The sequence below is a fragment of the Mus caroli genome, chromosome 2 (assembly GCF_900094665.2).
Source record: "Mus caroli chromosome 2, CAROLI_EIJ_v1.1, whole genome shotgun sequence".
Lineage (NCBI taxonomy): Eukaryota > Metazoa > Chordata > Mammalia > Rodentia > Muridae > Mus > Mus caroli.
In genome coordinates, this window is record NC_034571.1 from 113697693 (window position 1) to 113717158 (window position 19466).

At 40.2% G+C, this 19466-nt stretch overlaps 1 protein-coding gene across 2 annotated transcripts in view; it reads right to left on the minus strand.

Moving 5' to 3' along the window:
• Positions 1-838: 838 nt before the first annotated feature.
• The window catches only part of Ubr1 (ubiquitin protein ligase E3 component n-recognin 1), a 123580-nt gene continuing 104952 nt past the window's right edge, over positions 839-19466 (minus strand). For both annotated transcript variants that reach the window (XM_029469902.1, XM_021184371.2), the window contains exons 40-47: positions 17970-18069; positions 16750-16883; positions 14582-14690; positions 11840-11896; positions 8866-8943; positions 6981-7151; positions 4906-5007; positions 839-3360 (exon numbers count right to left, since the gene is read on the minus strand). In XM_029469902.1, the coding sequence (XP_029325762.1) occupies positions 3219-3360; positions 4906-5007; positions 6981-7151; positions 8866-8943; positions 11840-11896; positions 14582-14690; positions 16750-16883; positions 17970-18069 (893 nt within the window). In that variant the 3' untranslated portion in view covers positions 839-3218. The remainder of the gene's footprint in view (positions 3361-4905; positions 5008-6980; positions 7152-8865; positions 8944-11839; positions 11897-14581; positions 14691-16749; positions 16884-17969; positions 18070-19466) is intronic.

Here is a 19466-nt window from a genome sequence, read left to right on the forward strand (position 1 = left end):
TACCCACTTTCCTTGGCTTATAGAAGCTTTTTTTTTTTTTTTTAATATAGAATCTTTTTTTTTAAATCTTCTTATTGGTTAATAGTGGTTGGCCTACTGTTTTACAATACTAGAACATTCTGACTTAATCTGTACAGTCACTCTTGCCTGTGAGTATCTTTCCTTTCTTGTGGTGCTGGGAATCAAACCCAGGTCTTATACATACTAGGCAAGTGGTCTACTTGACCTAAATTCTTAGCCCCAAACTCTTTTTTCTTTTTCAATCCTGAAGGCTAGCTTATCTTGGCTGATTTTCCCCCTGTCAGTACTATGTACATCTTAAGTACTTTCTCTTTGCTTATAAGATTTCTGAGAAGTTTGCCATCAGGTAAACAGAGACTCTCTTTATGTTTGTTTCTTTTCTCTTGCAGCTTTGAGAATCTTTATATTTTATACCTTTGAGAGCTTAATTATGACAATGGGGCAAAATACTGAATTAAAACCTTCCAGTTTTGTACTATGTCATAAAATGTGTTTAATGTAGGCATAGAACACTACATGCAAAGAATGTGTATAAATCTACATATGGTGATGCAATGTATAGTCAAAAAGTTTGGAGACCATTAACCCTAAAAGTCTGTGTCTTGAAAAAACTTTAACCTGGGTGTGGTGACATATGCCTATAACTCCAGTTCTTCAGAGATGGAGGCAGAAAGATCAGGAGTTCAAGGCCAACCTCAGCTATGTCATGAGTTTGAGCACAGCATGAGCCCCAAGAGACTCTGCCTAAAACAAACAAACAAAACATGGCCAAACTTACATTACTTTTAAGTAGAGCTCCTTTCTAGGTAAGGCTTTTATACTTCAAACCCAAATGCCCAAACATGAGAAGTCCCTTTTTTCTTTTTAAATATACACATATAAGATATTTTATTTCAAAAAAAGCACAAGAACATTATACAAGTTTTTAATTTACATTTTTGCAATAAAAGATATCAATATATGCATCATTTGTATAACTTCATCATGAATGGAATTTGAATCAGTGGTATAAACATGTTGCAGTCACTAAATATAGATCATCATCACAGTGAACCAAAATGCATAGTTGTTATAAAATGACAAATGACCACTAAAAGGTGAACTCACAGCCCGTACACTAACATAATAAATTAATTATACAGATATATGTTTATCTTTACTGTATCATTAAAATCCTTGCCAACCCCTCACCAATATTAAAAACACAGAGTCAGAGCCATCCCACTGAACCAATTCTTTCATACACTACACTACATAAAGTGACTTGGTTGCTTAAGTAAACTTCTCAGCAGACTTAAATCATTTGTCATGATGAATACTATTAAAGATCCCGTGGGCTGGGGCAGCGCTGTGACCTACGTCCACCTCCAGTGCAGAAACTTCCATTTCAAGAAGCAGAACTCAGTGATGAATTAGGCTCTTTGGCTAGTGCTAGCTAGTCCTCCTGGCAGCTTGAAAGCTTAGCTCCAGGGTTTACAAATTGAATCTAAGAAGGCTAAAAATAAAGTCTTTATCCTTGGCAAATGGGGGCCAGATGACTAAGGCAGAAATGAGCATCTTATGTTGCCTATTCTAGCCCAGATTTCAGAGCTAAACAATCTCTCAAAAAAATTTATAGAAAAAACAAAGGGCAATGTTCAAATTACTTAATCATATTGGCAAATGGCACAAGCCAAATACTGAATTTACTGATTTTTGTCTCTTATAATTGCTGTGAGTAGTATTTATCCAAGTAGGAAATCATGATTGTGAGTCTGGTGCCTGCTCACACCAATTCCTTACTGCAAAACCCACTTTTCATTCCATAAAAATGGCAACAAATTTAGCCCCAAATGTGCATCACTGATCACTTATCAAATGTATTTTTACTTCCTGGTCTTCACTAAATAGAAGGCAGGAAAACACTTAGACACACACATGGCAGCAGTAGCCAAGGGCAAAGGAAGAGACAATCTCCAAACATATCTTTCAACTGCAGTATTACCCAATACCACAGAAGCTAAAATAAGTATCAACTGATCTACTCACAAGTTCTTGATATAAAACGGTAAAGCCAAGAATCAAGAGGTCTATGCACAGACTCAAGAGAGCTGCATTATTTATACAATGCAAGATGGCTCAACCACAGCAGGTTATAACAGGACACACACCTGATTACGTTGCTTTTTTGTTATTGTTGTTGTTTATATTAATCATAAACACGTTTATGAAAGGTTTCACCTAGACATTAAATCAAGGATCTGTTTCTTACAAACCATAGAAGGTTACAGAACTGGCTTAAATACAGTGTTCTAATTTCATTTCTTATGACCATTCACTGGGGCAATTGTCTGATTCTCATTCTACAAAGAGTTTGTTTCAAAACAAGAGTTTTCTGAGAGACAATAGGATGGGGCCCCAAGAGACGAGATCTTACTGCAGAAATCTGCCTTAAGAAATTTAACTGATGGAGAACTTGTGACTCCACAGAGCATCCTGGAATCAGGTAAGGATAACAGGCTTTTGTATAAGGAATGCATAATGAGCACATTCTCCTGAGTCTACTTGAGGCCTACACTGGAAGGATGCTTTCCAGACTAGCACAGCTAACACTCTCCATAGAGAGATTTAGATCTGTTTCTGACTGAAGCCATAGGTGGTACAATAAGGATATTTTCTTAAAGAAGAAAGTTGTTTACATGTTTTGAAATTTTTAGTTGAAAGAAACTGCATAGTTGTGCAATTCCTCTTTAGACCATCACAGGTGATCAGCATCTTTTCAGAGATCTAACCCAAGCTAAACTACACTCGAGAAACACCAAATACAAAAGTGCAGAGATGTTAGCCAGATGGAGAAATGTCCACAAATGCTTAATGTGACCTCATTAACCAGGTGGGTGATATGAAATAAACTAGGACAGTTATGAAGGGAAAGGAGTTTTCTGGAAATATTAGCAGAAATAGACACTTGGATGAACAAGCATTTCTTTAGTGTTCTAGAACATAAAACATTAATCTATGTCTTGTTTTTCCCTTGAAGCTTATGTTTGATAATTGAAAGCAATATTCCATTAAGGAATATTTTATTAATGTATGTGAATCTGGACATGGATCAAAAGACCCTCCAATACTTCCCCGTCCTCAGAAAGTTCTCTAGGATTTTAGATCAGTCTTTATTATTGATGTCACTCATGATTGTCTTGAGGCAGAGCTGGAGCTCAGAGTAACTGCCAGTTGAATCCAAATAGCATCTGATTAGTCTCCTGGCTCCGAGCAATCTCTTCTATAATGCAGTGCTGTTGCCAGACCAAATGCAGCTTCCGATACCGCTCCCGAGATAAATGAAGTGGGTTTCCTCTCCTTCAGGAAAAAAAACCAAAAAAACAAAAAACAAAAAAAACAAAGCTGACATCGAAGCTTTAATCAATAACAGTGCCATCTCTAATCTTAAATCAGTACACACTACCAAGACGTCCCTGCAGCTGTGAGCACAAGCATCAGGCCGAGGCCGAGAAACAGGGCAACTCTTCACTGATTACTAAGAACTTGGCGCACCACTTAGTTAAGGAAGCAGAAATAGACTATTTGGGAAATCAGGTCTCAGACATAATGAACATAATGAGACCTCATTTAAACAGGTTCTAACTTGAAGCAGCTCTGGTCTTTCCTGGTGGCTAGCTGAATGGGGTTCTAATGGCTTTCTGTCCTCACAATTTACCCAGCTTCAGTTTATGATTTTGTGTAGGAGGTTAGGTTTGAGGCATAACACTAAGATCTTAAATCATTCTTCTCCTCAGAAACACTTTGTTTTATAACCTTCCCTATGATTCATCTTGCACATGCTTGGTGAGCACTTTCTTGGGTTTTGTTTGTGTTTTTTTCTCAGTCTTGTTACAGTGTCCAGGCTGGGTGTGAACAGTGATACTCCAGTGGCCTTCCTGCTTCATCCTCCCAGGTAGCAAGGACTCCGTATAGATGTGCTGGCTTAGCAAATGTTTAAGTAAGTACATTTCTTTTCCAGGGTTACCTAGTTTGCAACACTGTGCCAGCTAACACAAAAAGTCTAAAGTCTGGTGAGTACAGTCATAGCCATACCTGGCATCTCAGTCCCTGGAACACCAGATGTCTCAGCTCCTTGTCAACTTTCACACTGTTTATCATTAACTTAAAAGTTCCACATTTTTGTACTTTTCTAGAACAACTCCAGATTATCCTGGGTTATTAACTATTTTGTTGTTGCTATTGGTTTTGTTTTTGGGCTAAACTCTCACCATGTGGCCCTGGCTGGCCACTATTCAGATCTGATGAATCTTAAATTCACGGAGATTCACCTGTACTTGCCTCTTGTGTACTGGAATTAAAAGTGACCTCCACCCTGACCAGCATTAACTGCTTTGACCACTCAGTACCTTCCTCTTAAACTTAAAGGCAAGTCAAATGCTGTCTCAATAAAAACAAATCCCTATATAATCCATTAGAGCCCAAGCCCTATCTAGTGAGTCTATTCATCTGGATGATATTTTAAAAGAATAATAAAGTTTGGGAGAGAACTCTGTCAGTCAAGTGCCTGCCATGCAAACCTGAGGGGCTGAGTTCAAGGCCCCAAATCTACATAAAAAGTTGATAACATGTGGTACTGACCAGCCACTCACCCTCCTAGCATCAGGGAACCTGTCTTACTATCTCACCAGGGCCAGGTATGCTGGAGAGTGGGCTCAGTGGTTAAGATACTAACTACTGTCAGAGAAGACCAAGGTTCAGTTCCCAGCATCCAAATGGCAGCTCACAAATATCAGTAACTCTATTTCTAGAGTTTTATGTTTAAAGAACTATTAATATACACATACAATAAAGCAAATAAAATATAAGACAACTGATTAAACCTTCCACTAAAGAAAATCTTACTTTAGCCCTGGGTCTGTTTCTCCATATTCATCCAAGTAAGGGGCTGGGTAGGCACAGCCTCTGGCTTTTCCTTCCACCAGGACCACCCTGCATTCTCTGATTCTGAAAAGTAAATCCAATGTTAACAAACACTGTTAGATACACATATGCAGATGACAGACATTGAATCAAAGTTAAAGACAAGACATACCCAGTAAACATTTAATAAAAAGGCAATACAGCCGTGGATGAATATATTATACTGTGGGGTTTTTTTTTGTTTTGTTTTGTTTTTTTTGAAGAAAGGTCTTTCTGTGTAGCCCTGGCTATCCTGCAACTCACTTTATAGACCAGGCTGGCCTTGAACTCATCCACCAGCCTCTGCCTCCCCAGTACTGGGATTAAAAGGCACGTGCCACCACTGGCCTGCAATAGACTGTGTTTTGTCTGAGTAGAAGGAACAAACACTGCTGTTTTTCTTGATGCATTAGAAAAGGATCCATGAGCCGGGCATGGTGGCGCATGCCTTTCTGAGTTCGAGGCCAGCTTGGTCTACAGAGTGAGTTCCAGGACAGCCAGGGCTACTGAGAAACCCTGTCTCGAAAAACCAAAAAAAAAAAAAAAAAAAAAAAAAAAAGGATCCATGGACCTAGAGAAATGGGAAATTAGTAATTCTACCTGGATATATTGAATGGGAGACTTTCCTGTGAGCCATAGGACCCTGGAGAAATGTGGCTGGGGCTATTTTTGCCTTTTCCTAACTTGCTACTTAGGCAGAAGGGGGCTTCAAGGAATGATAGAGCACCCTCCAGTCTAGAACTGTCAACTAAATTAGCGTTAAAGGCTTTCCTAGTTCAAGCCAACCTCCAATAGTACTTGGAGTACACTTGAGACGCTTATTGCAGAGAAGGTTAAGGACCACAGTGAGAAATCATAAGGCAAACAAATTACAAAGAACAGTTGGGATAGACAGACTTATTCCTGTGGCTTCTCTACAAGCAAACACGTATTTGAGTTTGACTTCTATACCGTTCTTTGCTCTTGTCTCAAAGGTTGCCTTTTTTTTTTTAAGATTTATTTATTTATTTATTTAATGCATATGAGTACCCTGTAACTGTACAGATGATTGTGAGCCATCATGTGATTGCTAGGAATTGAACTCAGAACCTCTGCTCGCTCTGGTCCCTCTTGCTCCAGCCCAAAGATTTATTATTATATGTAAGTACACTGTAGCTGTCTTCAGACACACCAGAAAAGGGCGTCAGATCTCATTACGGATGGTTGTGAGCCACCATGTGGTTGCTGGGATTTGAACTCAGTGCCTTTGGAAGAGCAGTCAGTGCTTTTACCCACTGAGCCATCTAACCAGCCCCTCAAAGGTTGCCTTTAAGCAATGATAACATATCTCACAGTAAGTCTTAAGAGTTTATATAGGCAAAAATTGAATTTCACAGGAAAATGGACAGAAAAAACACAGAAATTAACTTTAAATTTTATTTCTCCCATGCAAGCTATCCTCGTTTATAAATAACTATTGTTCTAAGTAGTCAATCTTTTGTTTAAAGAAGGAAATAAAAACATCTTAAAGAAAGACAAACATAGGCCTGCACTTGGGAGGCAGGATCTCTGAGAGTTCAAGGCCAGCCTGGTCTCTATAGAGAGAACCTGTCTCAAAATAAATAGCTGGGTATGGTGGCCCATGCCTTTAATCCCAGTACTCTGGAGGCAGAAGCAGACGATATCTGTAAGTTCCAGGCTAGCCTGGGCTACAAAACAAGTTCTAAGACAACCAGAACTACACAGAAAAGTTCTGTCCCAGAAAACCTAAATAAATATACAAGTAAACACATACATAAATAAGGCAGTCTGAAATTAATAATTTGCACATACTTTATAAGCATAAGTTTTAGGATTTCAAGCTTTCCTTTCATATCTAAATATTACACAGAACTGGAATCACTGATATAAAGTCTATGCCACTAAAGATTTCTCTAACAATGAAGGAAATGTAAACAGAATATTATATTTTTTAAAAGAACTACTTATTCTACTGGCATATTCACTTGATACATGTTATCAGATGACTCCATACTCACTTTAGGAAAATGCAGACTCCAGCACCACAATGAAGTGCATGAAAAACGCATGCTCCAACCTCTTCCCCATTCACTATTTCTTGGCAACAGATGTTCTGAGAACACAGGATGGCCCCACAGAAAAGACAGAGGACAGGATGCTTTCGCTCATCATCTGCAGACCGTGGACACCTCAACAGGGGAAGACACATTCGTGTTGGAAAACAAGAAGCACATCATGTATCTATTTAGTAATAAAGCCTGTTCCATCACTCACCCTACTCAGCAGAGAAAGACAAATGACGTTTAATTAGATGATTACTCATTTATTTTACTTGAAGGGGACATTTTTAAAAATTGATTAAAGGGCTAGGGATATGGCTCAGTGGTTAAGAGAGCTTCCTGCTCTTCCAGAAACTCTGAGATCACTCTAGCCCCTCATGCCTGCCTGTAAGTACAGCTCCGAGGATCTGGTGCCCTCTGCTGGCCTCCACGGAAATTTGCACACATGAGTCATAGACTACATTAATAATATAAATAACTCTTCCAAAAAAAAAATTTTTTTTTTTAACTTAGCTCCACTTAAAAGGAGCTCTATGCTACCAGAGAATCTTGCTCCAGGTGACTGGTCAGCACAGCCTCCTGAGCCAGGCTCATCTGTGCTGCCCACTGCTCAGGAATTTTGCTCTAGCTCAACCTCCTATACCAAGTGATGACCCCAATGTCCCCTGCTTGAGCCACCCTATGCCTGGGAACCTCCTATGCCAGACCTGCTCTTTACCTTGGTAAGAGAAGTTTCTTACTGCATGGGGAGTTCACTTAGGGGCTGGTGAAGATACAAAGACATAATACCCCATACATTGCTGGTGAGACTGTTAAATGACAGTGGGTTTGACACTAAAGAAAATCAAACATATGACCTAGTAAATGACCTAGGTGTACATTCACATGAAATGAAAATTGTACATTCATCTGGCAGCTTGTATGCGAATGTTTATAGTAACATTATTCATAATTACATAATAACAACATTCATAATAGCTAAAAGGTAGAAACAATTTCATCATAAATATGAATGCCCATCTATGGAAGAAAATATAGATAACTGTGGTCTATACGAATAATAAAAAATATTAACCAAAACAGGAACAAATTTAATGCAGCTACAACTTGGATAAGCCATAAAAACATATTGAGTGAAAGAAGACTCAGACTTCTGCTATGATGACACATCCACACAGCTAAACTCACAGAGTGAATCATCAGTGAGGAGGAGGCACAAAGCCAGGGGCGTGCAAAGGAATCGGTGTTACAACTCCTCTGTAGTGGCGAGAGTTTGGACAGGCGAGAGGCAGTGAACAGTACAGCCTGCAGTATTTCTGTGACACTGTCAGTGATGAATGACAGAATTTTGTACTGTAGCATGGTTTGAGAAAACCTAGTACAATGGATACACAGCAGTCTCTCCTCTTTTAAAAAAGATTTTATTGTATGTATGTGAGCATACTGTCACTGTCTTCAGACACACCAGAAGAGGGCATCAGATCCCATTACAGATGGTTGAGCCACTATGTGGTTGCTGGGAATTGAACTCAGGACCTCTGGAAGAGCAGCTAATGCACTGAACCATCTCTCTAGTTCCTGGCAGTTACTTCTTAAGCAAGCCATATCCAGAAATCTGTGTGTATGTGTGGGGCTCAGAAGACAGCTCGGAGGAGACTGTTCTCTGAGTCAGCAGGCTTGGCAGCTCCTTTACCAGCTGACCCCTCACTGGCCCTTCACTGGCCACTTTTTCACAATGAGTTCATTGGTTGTAGGGTAGGCCAAATGCAAGTTCAGGAACGTTACAGTCTCTCTCTCTCTCTCTCCACACATACACACACACACACACACCTTTTCTTCTTACCTAAAGTGAGAAGCCTGATTTAGAAGACAGCTGTAGTCCTCAGGAAGCTCTATCAAACTATTTCTTTTTCTAGGGTACCTAGAGGCATAGTTTAAAAGACAGTGTTATACATGAGTAAGCAGATTAAAACTGAAGAAGGCTTTAGAGCATGCTACATTTACTTATCTATAAACTAAGGTTGAATATATTCCAACCATGGGCAATTCATCAATTTAATGTTTTCAGAAAAAATAAAGAAGTGAAATATTAAATGAACTTCGTTAAGACTCAACAGTTTAAGAGATGTTAAATATAAGTATGAAGGAGCTGGGCATAATTGTGTACACCTTTAATCCTAGCATCAAGAGGCAGAGGCAGGCAGATCTGAGTTCAAGACCAGCCTGGTCTACATGGTGACTGTGTGTGTACATATGTATACATTTATCAAGGAAACTCCCAAAACTCTTGAAGACTAAACAAGATACTGAAGTGAAACAATATGTTTAGCACTTGATACTCAGTGGCTAATGTTAGCATCCATTTCCTTTACAAGAGATGGTAAAAGACCCATGTAGTCTAAGGAAGGTCATCTGAATAACAGGAGATTCTCCCTAGATGAAAATCCATTTATATTTTATAATTTTTTTTAAAGATTTATTTATTAATTTATTATATGTAAGTACACTGTAGCTGTCTTCANCTACTCCAGAAGAGGGCGCCAGATCTCGTTACGGATGGTTGTGAGCCACCATGTGGTTGCTGGGATTTGAACTCTGGACCTTCGGAAGAGCAGTCGGGTGCTCTTACCCACTGAGCCATCTCACCAGCCCTATATTTTATAATTAAAAAAATACTTTTCTTAAAGATTTATTTATTTATTATATGTAAGTACACTGTTGCTGTCTTCAGACACACCAGAAGAAGGCATTAGATCCCATTACAGATGGTTGTGAGCCACCATGTGGTTGCTGGGATTTGAACTCAGAACCTTTGGAAGAACAGTCAGTACTCTTAACCACTGAGTCATCTTTCCAGCCCCTAATTAACAAATATTTTAAGAATATTATTTATTTTATATATATGGATTTGCCTACATGTATGTCTGTGCACCATGTGTGTGCCTGCTGCTCAGCTTGGTCAGAAGACAAGGTCAGATCCCCTGAAACTAGAGTTATAGGTAGTTGTGAGCTGCCATGTAGGTGCTGGAAATTTAACCCCGGTTCTCTGGAAGAGCAGTATTCTTAACTTCTAAGCCATCTCTAAGCCTTTCACTTATAATTCTTAATTCAGCTAAAAATAATATTCTCTAAAAATTAACCCTGCCTCATTAAGAATTGTCTTATCAGGCATGGCAGCATGCTCGTAACTCTAACAGAGAGGAAACTGAGGCAAGAGGATTTTTTAGTTTGAGGTCAACTTGGGCTACATGCTATGTGACAGTTGTAGGCTAGCTGGAATTACACAGTAAGACACAGTCTCAAAAACACCAAACAAACAAAAGAAGAATCTTTTCCTCTTTAGTTCCCTTTTTCTTTTAATTTTTTAAAGCTAGGTCCCATTCTGTAACCTGGGTTGATTTCAGATTGAATGTGTAGCCCAGGCTGGCCTCAAATAAACAGCAGTTCTTTTATCTCAGTCTCTCAAGTATTGTACTACAGGCACACCTACTTTCCTCTTTATATTTCTTTAAGGTATTAATGGTATATTTTATATATTATATTTTGTGCTATAATGTTATATATATATATAGTATATATAAATCATACAATGTATATAAAGTACACACATGTATATAACTAAGATTTTATGTACATAACTAAGATTGCCAGTTGCTCATAACCACAGAGTATATGTGTGTTATCTCCTTTAAATTTCTCAGATTATTTCAGTACCATGCTGTGGAAAGATATTTAAAAGGTACACCATGACATGAAATAAAGAAAAAACTGCATGATAGTACAAGTTGAAAAATATATATTGACATCATAAGCTTTTCTATTTCTCTATATAGCGGTGTCTTTCCTTTCTGGGTACTGACCTGCTGCAGGGCTACTGTTATCAATCACTAACGTTGGGTTGTAGGGAATGCAGCTTATGCATATTTCCTGTAGCTGAACGGAGTTCAAGGGCTGAAGAGAAAATGGTACTAGGAACCAACTCTTGTATCAGTTTACTGAAGCAACTCAATCACATAAATTAGATAATACACAGAATGTAATATAAGCCAGGCCACAGGCAAACATGCCACTCTCTTGTATGCTGTTTAAGGATTTAGCAGGCTGGAAGATATATGTAGACACACTCACATGCCAGGGAAGACAGGCTTCAGGAAAAAGGTGGCATTTGGACATGTACTTGAGGGAAAATGTAGATTCGGACAGACCCATAACTCAAGAGAAAAGAGGGCTGAGGAAACTTCTTGTTAGTTTGGAAATAGTCTCATTTCCTTACAAAGCCCAGTCTGGCCTGCAACTCATATGCCTCACACCTCAATCCCTCGAGTGCTTGGATCACAGCTATGTCCATCAGGTACAGCCTAAGGAAAGTTTGTCTTTTTTTTTTTGAGGTATGCATGGGGTCTAGTTTCTAAGCATATACACAAGACGGGGAGGAGACTAGTCAGATCTATTTATATGTTATTCTCAAAGGGTGGGGGAACTAGTTTATATGAACAGTGTAAACCACCACCTCCTGGCTTTAGTAAACCAGCAGCTCCCAGACACAAACTCCGTTGCCTTTTGGCAGGCAGGTACCAATTCAAGGATGATTCCTCCAGTGGAGCTGGTGGCTTCTGACAATTTAAGAAGGAAGGATAACCATTTCTGAGAAAAAAAAATCAGTGCAGGAAAAACCTGATATCTGGCAAAGACCAACAGATATCCAGGAAACAGTGAACTGAGAATAAAGGAGACAGGCTAGAATTAAGGTAAACCAGCCAAGCATTTTAGAAACACAGTTCTGGATATATCGAAAAGATTTAAATAGTAAAACCAACCTGACCACAGCACTTTTCTGCTTCAAAGACTTGAGTAAGGCAGGATCTCCACACCACCTGTAAGTGGAGCCAAGAGAGAAGGAGGCTGGTCACAGGCAGACTGCAGTGCACATCAGCTGCTCTCTTCTCTCTAATCCTCTCTGTGTATTTAAGTTTACCTCTTACCCTTTTCTCTCCTTTCCTACTCTCCCAACCCCTTCTAAATCCTTTTTCAAGGATTTGGTCAATTAGTCTTTAGAACAGAAACCATCTACAATTTAAATGAGAGAAATTAATAGCAGGAAGTAGCAATACCAGTAATAATAGGGGCTCTGCATACAGCGTGTGTGGTGTACTTGCCTACTCCCAGGCTCTAAAGCCAACCCTCAGACAGAGCAGAGGAGGGAGGAGAAGTGACAGAAGGACCAAGAAGGCCCTTGAGACAAAAGGCCTTAAAAAAAAGGAAAAAAAAAAAAAGCCTTAACTATTTGCCCCAGTGCAGGTCGGAGGAGTGGGAGGAAAGACGACATCACTGTTGCCCTGGGTTGAGTCACCAGTGGGTAACAGGATTGTAGCAGGCTTTTCTGGTATCAGTAGAGCCACAGTCCCTACTGAAAAGATGTCCTGGGAGGCAGAGAGGTGGCTGGGAACTCTGACGTCCTTATCCTCCCTTGCTTCCAGCCCCTTGCTTGTGCCTCCCACTGGATCAACTGACAAAGAACAGAGATGTCTCCTGCAGAGCAGACCTGAGGCAAGCAGAGCCAGGAAGAGCACAAATGGCAGGGGCTTCCTTCATGATAGCACATCCAAGACTCAGCCACCCCATACTCGGCTGCACTATAAATGAAGTTTGTGTCATTGTAATACAACAAGTGACATTAATTCTAAACCATGAATTCTAAAAACAATTTATTTTGATTTTATGAGAGATCACAATGCCCATGAGACCTTAGGAAGCAAAGCAAAAAGCTGGCAGAGAGCCTAGGGTGTGGGACTAGGAGTCCCATGAGGCAGGCCAGCATTCACCCAGCTCTGACCTGGGCATGAGAAGGAAAAGGGAAGTAAGGAGGACAGACAAACTCATGGGAGAGTGAGAGTTTAGAGTAACACGGTGAAATTGATTGTAAGAACAGTAGGACAGACAGACATAGGGAGAGAGGAAACTGGAGTCAGACAGCAAACAAGACGTCAGGATCAGGTGCAGCAGAAAGTCTTTCTGAAAGGGAGGCACGTGCGTCTCTAGTCACTGCAGGGCTAGTTGGTTCCACTAGATGCCTGTCTCTCAGCCACTCTTCTGACATATGTTCTACCACATTCTCCACAGTTTGACATACAGTTCCAGATTTCACTCTTTATCTTTTACATAAAGTCTCATGTACTGAGAAATAGATTCAAATGTGCTACATAATCAAGGGATAACCTTGAACTTCTAACCTCTAGCTTCTACCTCGGGAGTTCTGGGATTTTAGGCACATGTGCCATGGTGACTGCTTTATAGGGTGCTGGGCGGGGGCTGAACAGAGACTTTGTGCAGGCTAGGCCAGAACTCTACAAACTGAACAATACTACAAGCCCCAGTGTGAGCTTGTTAAGATTTCTTTCTTTCTCTTTCTTTAGAGACGGGGTCTTACTCGGTAGCCTGGGGTGGCCAGGAACTCACAGAGCTCTGCCTTCCTCTGCCTCCCAAGTGGACCATGATCAGTCTTTTGATTCTTAATTATGATTCTGTTTATGAGCACTTCCCTCTCCCCACCACATTTTAAGATCAGACTAAAATAATAACTGTACAAGAACCAAGTAAAGTGAACGGGGTGCAGCTGGTCTCAACCCCACTCCTAAGCGCGTACACTGAGAATCTCTGTACACTCCTGCCTCTTGCAGCCAATGTTAATCTACTGAAAAGCTTAGAAAATAATAGTAATTTAAAATTTTTTGAAATTAAGAGAAAGGCATTGATTATGGTCCCCATTTGTAATTCCAGCATTTAGAAGGCAGCTGAAAGAGAAACAGGAGTTCAAGGCCACCCTTAGTCTGGGCTTATGACCCTGTCTTAAAAACATAAAAGCAAATGTTTCACATTGATCCCTGGAGGAGTCTGAGGGTGAACAGAGTTTGGGGTTAACATAGCAAAATCCTGTATCAAAACCAATCAAAAGTTAAGATAAACATAAAAAAATTCAAACTATTTTTTTTTTTTTTTGGTTTTTCGAGACAGGGTTTCTCTGTGTAGCCCAGCTGTCCTGGAACTCACTCTAGACCAGGCTGGCCTCGAACTCAGAGATCCGCCTGTCTCTGCCTCCCAAGTGCTGGGATTAAAGGCGTGCGCCACCACGCCCGGCGGCTAACACAGGAGTGGATGTTCACAGTCAGCTATTGGATGTATCACAGGGCTCCCAATGGAGAAGCTAGAGAAAGTACCCAAGGAGCTAAAGGGATCTGCAACCCTATTGTTGGAACAACATGATGTACTAACCAGAACCCNGGAGCTCTTGTCTCTAGCTGCATATGTATCAAAAGATGGCCTAGTCGGCCATCAATGGAAAGAGAGGCCCATTGGACTTGCAAACTTTATATGCCCCAATATAGGGGAATGCCAGGGCCAAAAGAATGGGAATGGGTGGGTAGGGAAGTGGGGGGCGCTATGGGGGACTTTTGGGATAGCATTGGAAATGTAATTGAGGAAAATATGTAATAAAAATATTAAAAATCAAAAAAAAAATTCAAACTAGATAAAAGCCATCATCACATTTACCCCCATAGTACCTCTGTAGTAAGGGTCTTATGGTATCCCAATATTCCTGGAAAAGCAGGAACAAATTTGTGGGTAAAGATAGATAGCTACAGAGTGCACTGAATTCTCCTTCAGCAGAATCTGCAAGAAATATCAAGATATATTTGATGAGCACATTATTCTGATCTACAGTGTTAAAGGAGCTTTTCATTATTTACACTCATTTCTATCTGCTCCATAAAACAGTGGGTGGCCTGTAAGTAAGCCACAGTGATCCTTTTATAAAACGCATGTGAGTCACCCCATCAGATGGCTCCTATGACTACCACTTAGTATACAATGCAAAGTCTCTTCTTCTGTGGTTAGTATGTGGAGACAGGTGGTACTTTGCTGATGATACAACCCAGGGACTGGACTGGTGACATGCTCTACTGAGCTAGACCCTAGCTCACAAAGGCTTTATTGTGGCATAAATGCCCAGATGAAATGCATATATCTGGCTACCTCCTGGACCTTCCTGCACAGGAAGTTTCCAGCTGGAATCAAATCTTCACTGTTCTCTTATGTTCTCTATGCCAAGCAATACCTTACATTGAAAGGCTCTTCACCTCTCTCTCCAGCTGAGCTCCTTCTATGCTGCTCTTTGTTTAATTCTCCTTGGAGAAAAGTCTTCCTTGACTACCTATGTCCTTGAGTCCTGACCCTGGCCGTGATTAGCTTTACTTTGCATATACCATTTGGTATTATACCATGCATAGTTAAGCTTTGCTTAGATTTGCCTGAATCCTAAAAAAGAAAATACTTTATTTTTTATGACAGCTTTGGATAAGTACATGAACTTGCTGTGTGTGGCAGCACACAGAAATTACTTGGAGAGTAGCATTCTATTTTATAGAGAACCCTGACAAAGCTTGACCACACCTATTGAACTGAGTTCAAGATAAGGATGTTAACAGCTGGTAAAGGTGACCCCATTTATGTATCCTCAAGGGACAAAATGATCCTTGGATAATTCTGGGCAATTTTACAAGTCAAGCGAATACCCTGACTCTCACAAACGTGGGACGTGGTACGTGGGACGTGGTACATAAGGAAGCCTGCTCTATTTGTCTAGATTTAGAAATAAGTAAAAGAACAAGAAATGATGCTGTTAGTAAATGCAGGTTTTTGATGTTCAGAAGGCCTTTTTGATCATTATTTTATCCATCAGTATAGCTATGTATTCAAAATCCAAAGTCAAGTATATAATTCCTTCCTGCCTGAATAGTTCTTTTCCATAAAGGTAACAAACACCTCTAATTTCCTATATATCCTTCAGTTAATAGTCTTCATATATGTAGTTTATTTTATTTTTGAGGCAAGTTCTCACAATATAGCCTTAGGAAGCCTGGACCTCCCTATGTAAACCAGTCTGCCTTCAAACTAATAGAAGTCAGCCTGCCTCTGCCTCCTGGGTACTGGGATTAAATTGTATGCCACTATATTCAGCTTGCACATATGTATGTTTAAAAAAATTATATGCATGCCTGTGTATGTACACACGTACACGTGTGTGCGTATTGCTTTCACATGGAGGCCAGAGGACGATTTTTAGGAGACAAGTTCTTTCTTTTCACTTTGTTAGGCCAGGTCTGTCTTGTTTCTGTTGCTAGCTGGGCCACAGCCTTCAGGGTGCTTCTCCTGTCTCTGCTCCCATTTCTTCATAGAAATGCTAGGATTACAATTGCTTGCCACCACATCTGAATTTTAAATTTTTATTTACTTTTTCTATTTTCTTATTTACTGGGGGAGGGGAAGGGCATGACTATACTACAGTGTGCATGTTGTGGGTTTGAGAACAACTTGTAAGAGTTAGTCTACCCTTCTTCTGTGTGGGTTCTAGGGAGTGAACTTATGCTGTCAGGCTTGGCAACAAGTACCTTAGCTAGGGAGCTATCATGCTGTCTGCCCTATACTCAGCCTATTCTGTGAGGAGTAGGGATTGAACTCGGGTCATCATGCTTGAACAGCTCGCACCACTGTCTGTCCCATGCTCTCCCTCCCTGGATTTTGGCCTCACTTTTAATTTTAACTAGCCCTGGGCAGAGGACCTGGGTTCAGCATGAACACAGATGGTGGGTAGGGTAGAGGCGGTTCCACTGTTCTCTCTGTCAGTGAAGACAAGTCTCTATTCGCTGTCTGATTTCAGTCTTCTACTTACTGGCAAACAGTTCTTCAGGCGGAGTTACTCCAAGTAAATAGTGGAAAAGCAGTGCAGCACAGCGAAGGTAAGGGGTGATGCCGTTCCTCAGGGAGAGCCACAGGTACCAGCCGGGAGCACCACACCCAGCGAGGCTAGGATTCCAGAACAGAGCATTTACCAGACTGAAACTAGAGTTTAAACATGACCCCTGATAAAATCACATTTGGTTAATGACTTAGTTTCTAAGCATTTTTTAAAAAAAGTATTCAGTTAGCCAATAGTTTTTATGTCTACCTGACAGTGACACTAAAGCCCTCTGAGCACTAGGCAAAGACTCTCCAAGGGCTAAACCCAGCCTCTATCAGGGAGACTCTGAAAAGCGATCAGCACATTCTCTTTCCTTAGGTAAGGATAAAAACAAAGCAGAATTAAACAAAAGTCAATTGAAAAAAAAAACCAAAAAACAAAAAAACAAAGCATTTTAAAGTATCCTGACTCACACAAGGTTCTCCCTGCAATATACAGCAAGGCTTGTAAGCTTTCATTTCGCCCCATTGTCACTGAGATAAAAACCAAAACCAAACCAAAACCCTCTCCACCCTTGCAATGAAATAAGAAGAAAAACTTAATAAAGTGTCAGGATTTCCTAAAAAAAAAAAGAGTATGTTCCTAGTGCCTATATAAACCCTGACAGTAATCTGTGGGATAACTCAACGACTGCAATGGTCAAACTTAAATAATTCAAACTATGGCTTTCAACTAACAATAGCATGTCAACGTTATTGGTTCTATCTGTTTTAACAAACGAATCACCAAAATACAGGGAAATAAAAGTGAACATTTTAATTCTCTGCTCAATTTCCTTGTAAACTTAAATCGGCTGTATATATTATATATAGTGATTATACAGTATATGCAGATTAAAATATAAATGCAAAATTAGTTCCCACATTAATAATTAAAAATTTCAAAAGCTTTTAACTATTTACATATATCAAGGTATAATCACTGTAACAAGGCAACTTATTTTCTACTTTTATCTAAAACAAACAGTTCTAATCTACATTTTACTTCAAGGTAAAAATCAAAGTACATTTTCTTTACTATAAGCCTATCCTTAGCGGATTTTAAAACAAGAATTCAAATGGCTGAGAGGAACACTGCCAAACCTTTGAACAAGGACCTGGACTGACTGAGGGGTGCCCAGGCCAAGCGAGCAGCCAGGGTCTGCTACTCACCCGTCTGTGTGCTGCGACACTTCCACAAAGAAAGCAGATGCACAGCGAGCCTCCTCACTATCCTCTTCACCCTCAGCAAGCGGCGGCCCTGGAGACAGATCTGCAGGGCAGATTTACACATTTGCTCCCTGCTAGAGAGGTCAAAGACACCACAAGAAAACCTACAGAAAGCTAACCTGGGCCCATAGGGGCTCACCGAGACTGAACCACCGACTAGAGAGCATGGATGGGACAGACCTAGGCACCCACACATAAGTAACCAATGTGCAGCTGGGTCTTCATGTGGGACCTCTAATAGCAGAAGCAGGGTTCTCTCTGACTTTGTTGCCTGCCATATATCCCTTTCCCCTGACTGGGCTGCCCTGTCTAGCCTCAATAGAAGAATTAGTTCTACTGCAATTTGATAAGCCAAAGTGGGTTGATATCCATGGGAGGCCTCTTCTCTCAGGAAAAAATGATGAGTGTGTGTGTGTGTGTGTGTGTGTGTGTGTGTGTGTGTAGGGGGTTAGGGGGTTATTGGGAGGAGAGGAGGGAGGGTAAGCTGTAATTGGTAAAGTAAATTAATTAATTAATAAAAAAAATAGACCTAGTCCTCGTCCCCAAAGAGTCTGCTCCCTAGCCAGTGTGTTAGACCTCAGATTCATGCTTCCAGAACGTCCCTCTAACTGCTCTGTCCTTTACATTAAACCCCTCAGCTTTAGGCTTACTGTGGAAATGGAGATAAAGATGGCTGCCTTGCAGTTTCCTATGACAGATTGTTAGGGCACATTTCAATAGTTATTGTTTTCAAATTGCCTATGTATCAATGCATTTGAAAGGTCATAAAGTTTCGCTGAATGATTTGACATCATATTGCTTTTCATTTTCCAAATAAAATCTAAAGGCATACTTGATCTTTAAAAGTTCCCAACAGGGTTGGTAGGATAGCTCAGTAGGGAAAGGCACAGTAGGTAAATGCTGACAACCTAAATTCAGTACCCAGAACCTAGACAGTAGAGGGAGAAAACTGACTCCTCTACTTGATCATCATGAGCATGTGGCTGGCTTGACCTCCACATGCTCATGAAGGCACAGGCTCCCTTCCTCCACAAATAAATAAATAAATGAATACAATAATTACTCAATTTGGAAACATATTGAGTTTGCATTGACCTTTCCCCCAATGGAGTTAGATACGAGTGACGTGTTGTTCAGTGGTGGAGTGTATCCTTACATGTCCTAGAACCTGGGCTCAATCCTCAACAGCATACAGACAAATAAAAAGCACAATAATTTTTAAATTATGATATATATGTCTGCATGTAAATTTGTATACATGAACTCACAGAGGGTGAGGGCAGGGGAGGCAAAGTGAGTTTTACATATAATGAAATGAGTTCAAGCAAACCTTTTGAAGAGTTTGACAAATGCATATATGTAATGAGATTATTGGTTTGTTTGTTTGTTTATCAAAGAACTGAGCAGACAGAGATACAGTACCTGTCACTCAAGCATGAA